At 51.3% G+C, this 16,453-nt stretch overlaps 1 protein-coding gene across 1 annotated transcript in view; it reads left to right on the top strand.

The window, feature by feature from the left end:
- The first annotated feature begins 15,371 nt into the window (after positions 1-15,371).
- Positions 15,372-16,453, top strand: part of RTN4R (reticulon 4 receptor) — a 156,983-nt gene continuing 155,901 nt past the window's right edge. The window contains exon 1 of the mRNA XM_032229748.1: positions 15,372-15,700. Within this exon, the coding sequence (XP_032085639.1) occupies positions 15,589-15,700 (112 nt within the window). The 5' untranslated portion in view covers positions 15,372-15,588. The remainder of the gene's footprint in view (positions 15,701-16,453) is intronic.

Below are 16,453 nucleotides of genomic sequence, written 5' to 3'. Positions count from 1 at the left end.
ACTGCCAGTAGTTCGATCCTGACTGGCTCAAGGTTGACTCAGTCTTCCACCCTTCCAAGTTCGCTAAAATGAGGACCCAGATTGTTGGGGGCCAGAGGATGACTCTGTAAACTGTTTAGAGAGGGCTGGAAAGTATTGTAAAACGGTATATAAGTCTAAGGGCTATTGCTATTGCTATCTGTTGGCTTACATCCCTTTGTTGCTCTTCCTACAACCGTCCTGTGTGGTAGGTTGAGGGCGTTGATTACATAGCAACCATCCTAAATCTCCCCATGAGTCTTCATGTTTGAGGACTTTTCCTAATCCTAGTTCAGCACTCTAAGCATTAGATATCTCTGTCTCGCTACATTTGCACAACAGCTGTGTGCAGTTGCATTCCTATTATAACTGATGCCCAAACAAATATTAGCTTGGTTCCTTTAGCAGAGACAATATTCTCAGCCAAAATCACTCGACTTCTCCAGCATCCTATATGAGCTAGGTGAGAAAAGAAGGGGAGAAGGGGACTACTTTACACTGATCCAGTCCACGCTGAGTTATGCTACTAAATTTGTTTAATTAGTTCATTGAATAAATTAAATTGGATTTGGGCAACGCCATAAAACACATTCCGTCCCTTCCAGGTTTTGATGGGCTGCTTTATGATGGAGGTCTATCCGAGAACATCCGTGGGACGTGTTTGCCAAGAGTCCCCCTACCCCCAACCCCCAGAAGAATACCCCCAAGGTGTGACGATCATCCCAGCTGTTCAGCTAAAGCCAGAAGCTGCCTCTCTCTCAGGGAGCAGTGAGAAAGGAAGATGCCAGAGGCAGAGGATCACTTTAGCGACAATGGCAAAGGTGGCACAAAAGGAAGGAATTGTCATGGATCTGCCCCCAGGCCCCTCTTCGGACACGAGTTCAGAGGAGGAGGAGGGCGAGTTTCAATGTGGAGAGGAAAGCATGGAGCTGAGCATTAGCCAGGACGGGGGCTCGGATAGTGTTAACCTGCTGGAACAGCCTCACCTGGGCAGACCAAGGACAGGCTGAGCAGGTGAGCCACAGCTGCAGCAAATTGGCCAGGAAGTTCTAGGCAAGGACCGCCCTCCCCATTAGCAGTGAGGTGGAGGTAGAGTCCACACTCCTCCTGATCCAAGGACACATAGAACAGAGAAGAGGCAGGCATAAGGCCAGTCGGCTAGACTATACGCAAGGAGGCAATATCACCTCTTGTGAAGGGCTGCACCGCGTTGCCTACTTAACTTCACCCTGAGGACTTGAGTGTTGCTGGAGCAACGTGCTGTTCTGACCCAGCTCCCCGAACATGACAAACCCTCTGTAATTAAATCAATGATTTCTTTATTAAGAGTGCCAGCTTCTCCGGCAAAAAGTTTCTCTCTCACCGCAGGCTAACAAGTCTGTCCAGCAGGGAGATGAATAGTTGTCTACCACATCTATTCATTTCCACCCCCTGCCTTTTATCCCCAGAGCTAGGGTGGGGGCTCCACTAGCAGCAATGGCTCTTCCATCCCAAGAACCGGCCCATAGATTTCCACTCCTCTCCTCTGCCTTCTGTGCATCCATGCGTCAGGCACTGGACCCAGCTGTTCCTCTTCCTCATTAGCCACCTCCAGACCTGGGGGCTGTTGACTCTACATCTGAGGGCTGAAGGATGGCCCAGACTCCACCTCCATATCTCTCTCTCTCTCTCTCTCTCTCTGACAGATCTATTCCCTCTTCCTCCTCAGAGCTCTCAGGTTGCCTTGATGCTGATCCTGACTGCCATGCCTCTTCCTCCTCTGATATGGTTGCTTGAGGGACCGGCAGTTGATAGCCACAAAACTTGCCCAGTTGTGTGCCTTGTAAGCTCATGGAATGTACCCTGGCCTCCTGGGCTGCTTTCCTGAACTTGGACTCTTTTACCCAGTGACTCTTGCCCTACTGAGCTCAGAATTTGGATGTGCACAACAGGGACCTTGTCAGGGTTCCAAATAGCACCCAAAAGTAATTCAAAATCCAAGGCACAGGATTCCTCAAAGTTCCAATTTATTAAGAGAGCCATGTTGGCACATCTGGGAAAACCCAAATCTGAAAGCTTCCAGGTTTCCCCCACCCAGTTGAAAGTTCAAGATCTTGCCCCCACACCCAGAAGTCCATCCCATCATCTAATCTCCCACTGCCACAAAGACAGATTCCTCCCATCCAGTTCTGGTCAGGTACAGAGACAAATACGACCTTGACTTTCTAAGAAGAATGTTGTTATGGCTACATATCACCCCTCTCCGTATAATCACCCCTCTCATTTTCCCACAGTGGAAAGTGTGGCAGGCCTGAAGTCCAAAAAGAAAAGATGGCTTCCAGGCATGACCTGTTTAGGGGGTTGCATGAAAACCTGTAGATTCTTGCTGTGTGTGTGTGTGTGTGTGTGTGTGTGTGTGTGTCTGTGAGAGAGAGAGAGAGAGAGAGAGAGAGAGAGAGAGAGAGAGAGAGAGAGAGAGAGAGAGAGAGAGAGAGAGACGGGTGGGAGGAAGGAAGGGAGGGAAGAGAGGGGGGCAGCACAGCAATGGTAAATCATGCTTTTCACCCAGAAAACCACATGGATAGAAAATATACAGTAATTCATAATATAGAGCTGGACAACAATGGACCCTCCGGTCAGACAGCACTCAACACGCTGCTCAGGAAGAGTTGAAGATTTTTACTACATGGCTAGACTAAACCCTTTGGGGTGTCTGATATTGCCATGCAGGAAAATAAAGACGATTTCAGTGGGAATATGGAACATCAGTAGTACAAACACGGGGAAACCCCACGCAGTGAAAGGTGGAATGGGACCACTCTACACTGACATTCTGGGCATCAGCACACCGAACATGACTGGCGTTGGGGCAAAGAAATGTATTACTACACAAAAGATGAAAAAAAACAGAAGGGATGGCCTTGTTTTTATGGCTAAGGAAGAACCGAACCTGGCTACAATGCCATCAATGACTCTGCAATATAAATTAGACTTTGTGGACCATCCTTGAATAGGAAGATCGCATTACTGTGGAAGAAGCAGAGTTTTATGATCATTTGAAATTGACAAAATGCGTAGGAAAGGCGTTGCTGCTCGAGACGGGAGACTGGAATGCCAATGTTGGAAATATGAAGGAAAATGTAATTGGATCGTATGGTGTAGCCAGCCGAAATGTAGCCGGAGACTCAATTGCTAATTTCTGCCACTTCAGTGATTTCTTCACAGCTAACAAAACTGGGCCTCTATGCATAAACAACACCAAATGAATACAGACAACTAAAATTAGTTACAGGTAGTCCTCAGGTTAGGACCACAATAGAGCCCAAGATTTCTATTGTTAAGCGGTTAAGCGAGACTTTTGTTAATTTGCCCCATTTTATGACTTTTCTTGCCAGAGTTGTGAAACGAATCATTGCATGTGTTGAGTTACCATATTTTTCAGAGTATAAGACGCACCGGAGTATATGACGCACCGGAGTATAAGATGCAGCAAGGTTTTGAAGGGGAAAATTAAAAAAAAAGTTTTTGCACTCTGTAAACCTCCCCAAAACGGCCCATTTTTCATGAAAACAGGCCCATTTTCTTCCCCCAAAAAGGCATGAATAGTCTTTAGGGAGTTTATAGAGTGCTCCTGGGGGTTGGGGGGGGGGGGCAGACATGAGCAAAAAAACGGCCCATTTTCCGCTTGTTTTTGCGCTCCCCAGCCCCCAGGAGCACTCTGGAAGCCTCCTAGAGGCTATGCATGGCCATTTTTGCAAAGGGGGTGGGGTTTGGGGAGGCAAAAAAAATGCTGTATTCAGTGTATAAGACGCATCCAGATTTTCAGCCTCTTTTTTGTGGGAAAAAAGTGTGAAAAATACAGTAGCAATCCGGTTGTTAAGTAAATCTGGCTTCTCCATTGACTTTGCTAGTCAGGTCGCAAAAGCAGATCACATGACCCTGGGACTCTGCGACGTTCCTAAATGTGAGTCGGTTGTCAAACATCCAAACATAAATCGCGTGACCATGAGGATACTGCGACGGTCTTAAATGTGAAAAACGGTCGTAGTACCTATGGATGGTCACTAAATGAACTGTTGTGATTTGAGGGTGGCCATTGGTTGTGCTTCTTATCTGAACCACCTTATAAGCCAAACATCAAGAAAGAGAAGAATCTCAGGAAGGAACTTAACAAAAAGTTTGAGAGAGCAGATGAGTCAAGAAGCAGAACTGCAAAAGCCATAGAGATAACGACGATGGAAACAGACATGGAAAAACAAAGGAAGTATTTCAAAAAATATCTGAACTTAGAAGAAGATTCCAACCAGAGGTGGGTTGCTATCGGTTTGGCCGAACCGGTAGTGGAAATTGTGACTGAATCACTGAATTGGATGGCAGGCTCGCCACACCCCCGAATCAGTTCCCCGGTTGCTGCGGCATGTTTTTTTGTTTTTTTTTACATCTTTAATGTTCTGTACATGCGCAGACCTATTTACAGGCAACTGTGTGCATGCATGTCGGGGGAAGAGAAGGCAGGCAGTGGAGTTCAGGCAATGAGCAAGGGCCACTCCCTCCTGATCCCTGAGCACAGAGAGTGGAGAGGAGGTGGGAACAGCAGCTGACTACTTGGGAGGAGACTGCCCTGCTCCTCTTCACAAGGCACACCTGGGGACTGAGCCTTAAGGAGACATTGTGGGGAGGGGCTTTTGTCGGGAATAAACACTGAATATGTGGAGTTTTGTGTGTGGTTGCTGATCTCTGGAATTTGCTGGACTTCTTGCCTAGTTCCTTTGCTTCACAGGATTTCTTGCCTGGAAGCCATTGTGCTAACAGCATTTTGCTGGACTACTCAGAGTCAGAGGTTGCTGGAGGTGTCTGTGTGAGCGTTTTGCTCTGGGACATGCCATAAACATGGGAGAAAGTTGGAGCAATAAAGGGGAGTTTGAACTATCAACTGGCTGTGTTGCCTCTGCACCTTGCCCTGGGTCATCACATTTCCAATGATTCGCTGACTTTCTGCCTACCCAGATCTTCATTTTGTCTCAAGAAGTTTCCTGGATGAGTAACAAAACATCTCAGTTTTAATAAAGTCCAGTTGCCATGATTTAAGCTTTTGAGATACACGGCAAATGTTCTAACCAAGCTATGGATAATGACGCAGTGACCAACATATTGGAAGAGGTCAATCTTCTCCCCAATACTAAATAGAGTGTACGGACTACTATTATAGTGTACAAACTATTATCAGCCATGGTGGTACAGTGGTTAGAGTGCAGTACTGCAAGCTACTTCTGCTGACTGCTGGCTGGCTGGCTGCCTGCAATTTGGTAGTTCAAATCTCGCCAGGCTCAAGGTTGACTCAGCCTTCCATCCTTCCATGGTGGGTAAAATGAGGAGCCAGATTGTTGGGGGCAAGAGGCTGACTCTGTAAACCACTAGAAAGGGCTGTAAAGCACTGTGAAGCAGTATATAAGTCTAAGTCCTATTGCTATTCCTCTTCTCTTTCCTTCCTTCCTTCCTTCCTTCTTTTGCACAATGGTTAGAATGCAGTATTGCGGACTAACTCTGCCCCACTGCCAGTAGTTCAATCTTGACTGGATCAAGGTTGACTCAGCCCTCCATCCTTCTGAGGTGGGTAAAATGAGGACCCAGATTGTGCGGGGGCAATAGGCTGACTCTGTAAACCACTTAGAGAGGGCTGTAAAAGCACTGTAAAGTGGTATATATGTGCTATTGCTATTGTACAACACCCTTCATTTCAAAATGATGTTCAGAATCATTCAAGAGATTAGAGCTCTGCATGAGACAGGAGATGTCAGATGCTCAAGTTGTCAATAAATAAGGCTGAGAAATATGAAACATTATTGATGACACATGCCAGGTAATTGAGAAAACTGGAAACTACACAGAGCAAGTCAGTATGTGTTGCATTGATTGTAGAAGCACCTCTGATTATGTCTATCCTGCCAGGATGTAAAATGAGAAATATGACAATCCTAGAATATCATTCTCATCGTCCTCATGAAAAAGCTCACAAGATGTGGATCGGTGGCTCCAGCATAAATAGACATCCTGACAACTAAATCCATGGACCCCTCCATCCTTAGTGGTGGCATCTCCAAAAATCCAAATTCTTGGAAATCACAAGGGGTTCTCCCCCCCCCTTTTTAATTATTTATTCTCTTACATACCAATTTAAGTATACATTCACATTATTCTTCTTTACATTTGTCATTCTTATACATTTGTTATTCTATTTAATAGGTTATCATATAAAGTATGGGTTGCTTTATATCCGCCTGTTGTAACACCATCTTATTTTCCCTTTCTTTTCTCCTTCCCTCCTCTATTTTCCTCCTTCCTCCTCTCCTTCCCCTTCCTTCTTCCCCTACCTCTCCCCTACTCCTACTCTTCCTCTTCCTCCCATCTCTCCTTCTCTTCCTCTCCCTTCCACTCTCCTCTCCTTACCTTTCTTCCTTCCCTCCTCTTCCTCTCATTCTCTCCTCCTCTCTCCCTTTCTGTTGTTAGAGGTGTCTCTTTCAAATCTCAGTTTATGTTTTCTTGGGATTTCCACAAACCCAAATATAATTTAGTATCATTTCTTATTCCCTTACCTCCGCTAGTCTATCCTAACTATGTTTCCCCCCTCCTTTATCTCGCTCTTGTATATTTAGTACTTTCCTTTCTAATTCCCCCCTTCCCCCCTTTTCATTTAATAGTGCATCATCTGGGTTCTGTATCTTCTCTTTATTTTCTTTTGTAGCTTCCTTTCTCTAGCCAATCATAAAATCTCCCCATGTCTTGAAATACACGGATTCCTCTTTATCCTTTATTTTCAGTGTCAACCTGTTCATCTCTGCACAATCTAGGGGTTCTTGTTTTATTCCTCCCAGCTGCTGCTAGAGGAGTGAATCTGCTAAGGCAACAGGAGGCAGGAAAAGCCGTTCATCCTAAGCCTTAAGCTTAAAGTGGGCTAAATTTTAAAGAATTGCTATTTTAAATGGTTTAAATTAAGCCCCTCTGTTACCCTAATAGCATCTGGAAAAAAAAAATCAGCAGGGCTGGCCCTTGGACAGAAGACCAACAGCTGAAGAATCACCAGGCAAGTTGCAAATAATTCCAACAGACAAGCAGCATTTTGTATGTTGGCAGGAAAACTTCATGGATGTGTCTAATTTGACAGTACAAATTAGGGAAAAAACTAACAAGCTGATCTCCACTTGACGTGTCTTTGACTTTCACGTACCTTTTATTTTTATTCTTTTCAACCCAACCCAATGTTGGAAACATGCAAGGTAAAGAACATTAGGTGTCAGCAGAAGAACCCTGACAAGGGAAAGGAATTAGGCCAAATTTGCCCTTGCTTGAGAAGTCAAAGGAAGACATTAGATTGACAGCGGGCCACAGGCCTCCCCCTCCCCAATCCCCATGGTCCAAATGGCAGAGTGCTCCAAGTGAGCTTCTTTGGTTATGTGAGAAGAGCTTCTTCTATTGGCCAGAAAGTGTCCCACGGGTCATAATCTGGGCCCACCATGCCTGGAATGGCTACGTTCCCTCACACCCACTTGCAGCTCTGTGAACATCAATCAATCAGAATAGAGCTGGAAGGGACCTTGGAGGTCTTCTAGTCCAACCCCCTGCTCAAGCAGGAGACTTTATGCTATTTCAGACCAGTGGCTATATCCAATCTCTTCTGAAAATCTTCCAGTGATGAAACACTCAAAACTTCTGTTCCATTGGTTAATTGTCTTCACTCTTAGGAAGTTTCTCCTTAATTCCAGGTTGCTTCTCTCCTTGGTTAGTTGCAGAAGAGAGTAACAAAGATGATAAGAGGGCTGAGATAGAATAGAATGAGCTGGAAGGGACCTTGGAGGTCTTCAAGTCCAGCCCCCTTCTCAAGCAGGTGACCCTATACCATATCAGATAAGTGACTGTCCAGTCTCTTCTTAAGGAGGGTTCGCTACATCACAGAGATCCCTCCTTCCGGCCCTGCTAGTTCCACTCCAGGGCCAGATGGCGAGAACTGTCAGGGCCCTGGTCTCAGGCTGTTGTTGCTAAATGCAAGGTCTGTGGTTCATAAAGCTCCCCTTGTCTGGGACCTAATTTTAGATGAGGGGGCAGACCTGGCATGTATTACTGAAACCTGGCTGGGCCTGAAGGGAGGAGTCCCCCTCACTGAAATGTGCCCAGAAGGATTTCAGGTGCTTCATCAGCCGCGCACCCAAGAAAGGGGTGGGGGAGTGGCTGTCATCATCCGAAGGTCTTTAGTTCCTCATAGGATCCCTGTTCCGGAGCTTGTCGGGTGTGAGTCCCTGTTGATGAAGTTGGACCTTGGTGGTCAAGTGGGTTTGTTGCTAATGTACCGTATATACTCGAGTATAGGCCGAGTTTTTCAGCCCACTTTTTGGGCTGAAAAAAGCTGCCTCGGCTTATACTCGAGTCAGTGAAAAATTTGCCCAAATGGAGGAGAAAAAGGGGCGCCCCTTTTTCTCCTCCATTTCGGGACCCAGTGGAAGTTCTCTGCACGAGGTGAAATGGCCGGCAGCAGCCTCACTCTCCTGCCGTGGCTTCCGTTTCAGTCGCGCAGAGAACTTCCACTCGCTTCCCGGGCTTGTGTTCTGATGAGGGGGAAAGAGAGGACTTTCCTTACGCCCGCATGAGAGCTGGACGTAAGGACTTTACCCCATTGATGAGGCGGGCGGCGCGGATTGTAGCAAGGACGGCCGCCGATCGCAGCCTGGCTGCGCTGGCGGGGACGGGCGGGGCGGGGTGGGATGAGACTCCCCACTCGCCAAGATGGTAGGACTCCAAGTCCCATCCCCTCCACCCGTCCCCACCAGCGCAGCCCCTGCCGCATCAGCCGGAATCTAATTTCCCCCTCATCAGAGCTCGGCGCGGATTGTAGCAAAGACGGCCGCCAATCGCAGCCCGATTGCGCCAGGGGGTTCCGCTGGTTGAAAGAAAGTCCTTCTTTGCACCAAGCGCTTTTCCCTCCCAACTAATTATAACTAATTATATTAATTAGATAGATCAGTGTTTCTCCACCTTGAAGACTTGAAAATATGTGGACTTCAACTCCCAGAATTCTGGGAGTTGAAGTCCACACACTTTCAAGTCTCCAAGGTGGAGAAACACTGAGATAGATGATCCACTGTGTTTATTTTTGGAAAAAAGCGCCTCCTGCTCTGGACTGCCGGGAACGCGATCGCGTCTCTCTCTCTCTCTCTTCCCCCCACCCCCGGCTGTTCCCACCCGGGAATGTTCTGGCGGGCTAGGCGGAGGGTGCGTGTGCGTGCATGTGTGTCAAGGGTGGGGAGGCTAAGAGGGCGAGGTGAGATCCTGGCGGGGACCGCATTTCACCCGCCGAGCTTCCTTTTCCCCCGTCTTTTCCTCCGCTCGCCGACTTCCTTTCTCCCGTGGCTGACAGGTGGGTGGGTTTCCCTCCTCCTCCTCCCTGCTGGACGTGGATCTGCGGCGTGGGTGGCCGTCCTTGTTGCCCGCCGGCGGCAGGTCGCGGCAAAGAGAGGGAGAGGGAGAGAGAGAGAAATGCCGCCGCTCCCCGGCTCGCCTCTTTTTCCCGGGATCGCCGTGATGCTTTGAGTTTTCCTTCTGCGGAGGTGGGGTGGAAAGAAGAAGAAGTGGGGCCCTTCCCCGCTTCTTCTCGGACTACCTAAGCATTGGGTGCGCTGTCCCCATCTGGGCAAGTAGTGCTGACTCATCAGGTGTCTGGGAACGGGTGGGGCTGAGGAGCGGCTGGGGGTGGGGGGTGTTTCACAGAGCGGCTGGGGGTGGGGGGTGTTTTACAAAGGGATGAGGTGGACTGAATTACCCCCTTGTATCTGCTGGCTGCAGCCTTCTGTGTGCAGAGTCCAGACACTGCTGACTCATCAACATGAGGTCACCCATAAGTATGCTCTGCACACACACAGACACACACACAAAAAAAGGAATGGGGGCTAACTAGGGTTAAGGGGAGGAAAGGAAAAAGGGGGACCCAAACAGATAATCTGCTGATTCATCATTTTGGGGGTAGTCAGACTTGACCTCGGATCCCCTTTCTTTCAGCTGTTTTGTCTATAAGCCCTTGTGACAGTTGCTGACCCTTAGCATTACTGTAGCACTGTGTGTATTTATAGGTAGGGAAGAGTGTGAACATGGTAAAAATGGTTTAAGGGGTCATTGGGAATCCTTTGGGGAATGAATGGGAGAGCTGCTGGGATGTCCTTATACTCTGTGCACACCGATGCTGACACTCTTGTTTTGGATGGTAAAATTGTAGGTCCTGAAAACCTTAGCTTTATGGGAACACTCCTTCTGTTGCAGTGCATGTTGTCTCTTAGACCAGTGTTTTTCAACCACTGTGCCGTGGCACACTAGTGTGCCGTGACATAGTGAATAGAGAGAGAGAGGATGTGTATAATTAAGGTGACCAGACGTCCCTAGCAAGGCCGTGGGCTGGCAGTAACCGCCGCGGCCAGCTCCCTCCCCCCCCCCCGGTCAAAGGTGTCCCTCTTTACCAATCTGAAAATCTGGTCACCTTAATCATGAGGTGAGTGAAGTATTTCATTGAATACACCGGTATTGTGTGATAATAATTTGTTATCCAGAGCAAATTTTTACAATGGCTACTGTATATTTAATGGGCACAGGCAGGCTGTATATGTTATTCAATGGGCAATGGCAGGCTGTAATTAATGGACACAGGGCAGGTTGTATATTCAATGGGCACAGGCAGGACACTGGTAGAATGTATATTATAAGCCTATGAGTTTTGAAGGATTTTAACTCTTGTGTTTTAGCTTGGTTGCTGAATGAGCTAAGGTTTTTGTACTTTTAAAGTTATTGTTGATACCATATTGTTTTTATTGACCCTCTTTTCCACTTACAGAGCTAGTTTACTGTTTTTCTTTGAAATAAATATTCAAAAACATTATTGGTATCTATTTTTATTTTTGAAATTTACCGGTAGCTGCTGCATTTCCCACCCTAGGCTTATACTCGAGTCAATAACTTTTCCAGTTTTTTGTGGTAAAATTAGGTGCCTCGGCTTATATTCGGATCGACCTATACTCGAGTATATGCGGTACCTACCTCCCAACAGTGTTGCAACAGCCCTCCCCTCGCTCCTCGAGTCAGTAGCCGAGTTGGCGGTAGAGTTCCCCAGGCTTATGATTCTGGGGGATTTCAACCTGCCTACACTTGGTGAACGCTTGGACGGGGTGCAGGAGTTCATGGCTTCCATGACAGCCATGGACTTGACCCAAGTAATTCGGGGTTCGACTCATTCAGCTGGTCACACGCTTGACCTCGTATTTCTTTCAGAGCAGTGGAGATGTGATCTAGAGTTGAAGGGCATTAAAACCTTGCCCTTGTCATGGTCTGATCACTTCCTACTGAGGCTTGACTTTCGAAAACCAATCCCCCACTGTAGGGAGGGGGAACCGATTAGGTGGTTCCACCCCAGGCGCCTGATGGACCCTATGGGATTTCAGACGGCGCTTGGAGAAATACCTGACACTATCGTCCACAATCCGGTGGAGTCCTTAGTCGCTGCTTGGAATACAGCGGCGGCGGGAGCTCTAAACCGGATTGCACCTTTGCGACCTCTCCGAGGCAGTGGATCCAGGAGGGCTCCTTGGTTTACCGAGGAACTCCGGGAGATGAAGCGCCAAGAGATGCCTAGAGCGCCGCTGGAGGGCCAGTAAATCTGAGTCAGACCGAGCACTGATGAGAGCCGTTATCAGAGCCTATCTCGTGGCAATACGGGCGGCGAAATGTTCGCATTTTGCCGCCCTTATTGCATCCGCTGAATCGCGCCCAGCCGCCTTGTTTAGAATAACCCATTCCCTCTTGAAAGGGAGGGATGCGGATGACCCTTTACAAGGAAGAGCTGAGGAATTTGTTCAGTATTTAATGGATAAAGTCGCTCGGATTCGGACAGAGCTGGACTCCAATTGCACGGTACCAGTCGAGGTACCGGGGGAAGGTCTTGAGCATACTTTATGTATCGAGTTTCAACTTGCTTCTCCTGAGGAAGTGGACAAGGCCATGGGAGCGGTGAGTGCCTCCACCTGTATACTGGACCCGTGTCCCTCCTGGCTGGTCTCGACCAGCAGGGAGGTGACACACGGCTGGATCCGGATGATAGTTAACACCTCTCTCCAGGAGAGAATCTTCCTGCCCCTCCTAAAGGATGCGGTGGTGAGACCCCTCCTGAAGAAGCCGTCTCTTGACCCAGCCATTTTGAACAACTATCGTCCAGTCTCCAACCTTCCCTTTGTTGGGAAGGTTGTTGAGAAAGTGGTGGCCTCTCAACTCCGACGGTCCTTGGATGAAGCCTAGACTCCTTTCAGTCGGGTTTCAGACCTGGTTACAGCATGGAAACTGCTTTGGTCGCGCTGACCGATGATCTCTGGCGGGCCAGGGATAGGGGTCACCCCTCTATCCTTGTGCTCCTTGACATCTCAGCGGCCTTCGATACCATCGACCATGGTATCCTTCTGCGACGGTTGCGAGAGGTGGGAGTGGGAGGCACCATCCTCCGGTGGTTCTCCTCCTACCTCTCAGACAGGTCGCATTCGGTGTTGGTCGGAGGGCAGAGATCGACTCCAAGGCCCCTCAACTACGGGGTGCTGCAGGGTTCGGTCCTGCAAACAAGTTGGCACTCAATCCAGACAAGACTGAGTGGCTTCTGATGTTCCCTCCCAAAGATTGGCCAATTATTCCATCTCTCAGGCTGGGGGGTGAAATTATACGCCCCTCAGAGAGGGTTCGCAATTTGGGAGTCCTCCTGGATCCCCAGCTGACTTTAGAACACCATTTGTCGGCTGTGACCAGGGGGACCTTTGCCCAGGTTCGCCTGGTGCACCAATTGCGACTCTACCTGGATCGGGAGGCCCTTCAGACAGTCACTCACGCCCTTGTGACCTCAAGACTGGATTATTGTAACACGCTCTACATGGGGCTGCCCTTGAAGAGTGTCCGAAGACTTCAGTTAGTCCAGAATGCAGCCGCGTGAGCGATTGTGGGTGCACCCAGGTACACCCACGTCACACCTATCCTCCGCGAGCTGCACTGGCTACCCATTAGTCTCCGGATCCGCTTCAAGGTGCTGGTCGCTACCTATAAAGCCATACATGGCATCGGACCTGGGTACCTGAGAGACCGCCTCCTGCCGATTACCTCCCATAGACCGATTAGATCTCACAGGTTAGGTCTCCTCCGGATTCCATCTGCCAGCCAATGTCGGCTGGCGACTCCCCGGGGGAGAGCCTTCTCTGTTGCAGCTCCAGCCCTCTGGAATGACCTCCGCGTGGAGATCCGGACCCTTACTACCCTCTCAGCCTTCCGCAAAGCCACCAAGTCCTGGCTGCTCCAGAAGGCCGGGGGGCTTGTGAAACATCCAGCCCCACGGAAACTGTGAATGTTGCGTTTTTTAAAGTGTTGTCTTTGTCTAGTTATCTCCCCCTCCCTTGTCTATTATGAGCCGCCCGGAGTCCTTCAGGAGTGGGCGGCATACAAGACAAATAAATAATAATAATAAAAAAATAATAAAAACCTCCAGTGGAAGCACCCATAACTTCTGAAGGCAACTTCTGTTCCACTAGCTAATTGTCCTCAGTGTTAGGAAGTTTTTCCTTCATTTCAGGTTGCTTCTCTCCTTGGTTAGTTTCCACCTTTCTTTCTTCTTTTGCCTTTTGGTGTTTTGGAAAATATAAGTTGAAACCCCCCCCCCCTTCTTTAGTGCAGCACCTCAAATAGTGGAATCATATCACCTAGTTCTTCTTTTCTCTAGATCAGTGGGTCTCAACCTTCCTAATGCCGTGACCCTTTAATACAGTTTCTCACGTTGTGGTGACCCCCAACCATAAGATTATTTTATGTTTTTCAAAAATATGTTTTTTCCAATGGTCTTAGGCGAAAGGGTCTTTCGACCCCCAAAGTGGTCCCAACCCATAGGTTGAAAACAACTGCTCTAGATTAACCAAACCCAACTCCTGCATGTGTTGTCTCCAGGATTTTGTTTTACAATCATCTTGGTTGCTCTTCTCTGCACTTTTTCCAAAGTCTCAACATCTTTTTTGTAATGTGGTGACCAAAACTGGATGCAATATTCCAGGTGTGGCCTTCCTAAGGCTTTATAAAGCAGAATTAATACTTAACATGATCTTGACCTGTTTGTACAACCAAGGGTGCATTAGCTGTTTTGGCAGCTGCAGCACAAGGCTGGCTCTGGTTTAAATGGTGGTCCACCAGGACTCCAAGATTCCTCTCACAGTTACCGTTTTTGAGCCAGGTTTCGCCTAATTTATATTTTTGTACAATTCGATCAAGTCCACCGGAGCTGCTCAAACTCCCTTCGCGGCTGGGACGGCCAGGCCGATAACGGGGGGTTTCAGCCAGCCCCGCTGTATTGATGGGGAAGGACGAGCCCGCCATACGCGGGTGGGTCCAGGGCTCGTCGGGCCTCCAGAGTCGTCAGGAGGATCGGCGGCCCCTCGACGCACCGAGATGGGGGCGAGAGAAGGCGCAGGGGAAGCTGGCAGAGCCACGCGCGGGAGCGACCATGGAGCGCCTCCCTCAGGAGCTGCAGCCAGGCTGGGAACGAAGCGCCCGCAGGATAAGGCCCAGGACGGGGGTGAGGGAGGGAAGAAGCCATGGGGAATCTCCCACCGACTCCCACCGACTCCGGGCGGCAGCTCTTGGCTCGGGGCCAAGAGCTGCCGCCCGGAGCGCTCTCTGCAGAGTCTCGGGAGCGGCTCTCCCCATCAGGAGGGGCGCCTCGCCCTCTCCTCGCCGGCCTTGAGGGGGCTCCGTCCCTCAGGTAATGAGCGCCGGCCGGCGAAGAGCCGTCCGGTGAGAGCAGCAGCCCGTCCTCCATGCGGCCCGCGTTCCTTGCCGGCAGGGCGTCGCCCCTTTGGACAGTCCCCTGAGGCCGCCTCGCCCCTGCCGCGCTCCCTTCCCAGGCAGCCCCGTCAACCGCGGCTGAGGCGCCCAGCGGACTCTGCTCCTTCCCTCGCCCGAGCGGCCAACCTGCCGCGGGCTCAGCTCAGCTCAGCTCCGCCCCGGGCGAGACCTGCGACTGCCCGTCCGCTGCTCCGGGCGCTTCCTCGGCTGAGCGCGCGGCGGCGGCGGCCCCGCCTCCCCGCCTCCTCCTCCGCCTGCCTGCCTGCCTGCCTGCCTCCCCCCCCCGCCAGTAAATCCGATCTAGGCCGAGCCGTCTCCCTCCCACCACGTGATCCCATCCGGCGTCCTACACCTTTCGGGCTCGCTCGCTCGGCCAGGCTCGGCACGGCGCGGCGCACCTCCACTCCAGCAAGGCACCCGGCGCCCCGCCTTCCGGACGCGGCGGCAGGGCAGGGCAAGGGCGGGGAGTGCGGGGGTCGGAGCGCGTCGCCCGGGGCTGGGAGCCGCGCGGGAGGCGGCCCGAATCGGTGTCCCCGCCGCCGGGAACCGAAGAAGCCGCTCGGCCGAGCCGTCCCGCTCCCGCGCCTGAATGCTGGCTCCCGCCACCGGACTGCTGCGCCTCGCTCGCCAGAGGAGCCGGCCGGCCCTCCGCGGAGACGCCGGCAGAGGCAGCCCCTGGCTGGCCGCGCCCGCTCGGAAGTTCGCATGAGGCTCCGCGGCGCCTGCCCGCCGCCGCCGCGCCCCTCCGGGGAAGGATTGCTGCCCCCCGAGACGTGCCTTGCCCGAGCGCCTAAGATGAAGAGGGCCATCGCGAAAGGTAGGCAAGAGGGCGCCCGCGGGACGCGGCGGGAGGGAGGGAGGGTGGAGGGAGGCAGCCCCGGGCTCGGCGCGGCAGAAGTTCCGCCTGGCAAGTTTGGCGCGCGCGGTGGGCTCAGCCCGCGGAGTGGGGGAGAGGCCGCCCGATCCCGGACCCCTCCTCAGCCGAGGAAGGGGAGGATGCGCTGCGCTTGGGCGCAGAGTTGCGCGGCTGAAGCGGCTCCCAGGCAGGGAAGCTGCTGCGCGAAGCCAGGCGTTGCGGAAGAGCAGCGGGTGCAGGGTGGGGTGGGGTGGAGGGCGACGGACGGGTCACTTCTGCCCTCTTCGGCTTTGCCCAGAAAGGGGGCTCGGGAGTGAAGGAGCCCGGAACTCCGGCCCTGCTTTGGAGGGGGGGAGACCGTCCCGGCGGCGGGGGAGACCCAGAGGCGGGGGCGTTTGGGGAGGGCGGCGTTTCTCCCAGACCCCCCCCCCCAGGCTGGAGGCAAAGGCGTCGAGGGGCTCTTCTTTCCATCCCGAAAAGCGCCGCAGCGGTAGATTTCTAGGCAGGACCTCCCCCTTCTTTCTGCCGCCGCGCAGGGTCTCTACCTCGGGAGCGCTCCGGAGGCAGGCCTCGGTCTTCCCTGAAAGCCCCCCGGCTCCCCGTTGGCTTACGCCAGAGCTTCCTAGTGACCTCGGAGGGGGGGGGGCTCTGCAGCTCCGGCAGGTGTCTACAGATGTTGCTATGCTGGGCGAGGGGGGGGGGGCTGTCCTCTCC

This window comes from Thamnophis elegans, chromosome 13, assembly GCF_009769535.1.
Source record: "Thamnophis elegans isolate rThaEle1 chromosome 13, rThaEle1.pri, whole genome shotgun sequence".
NCBI lineage: Eukaryota > Metazoa > Chordata > Lepidosauria > Squamata > Colubridae > Thamnophis > Thamnophis elegans.
This window is presented reverse-complemented; position numbering and strand designations above follow the sequence as displayed.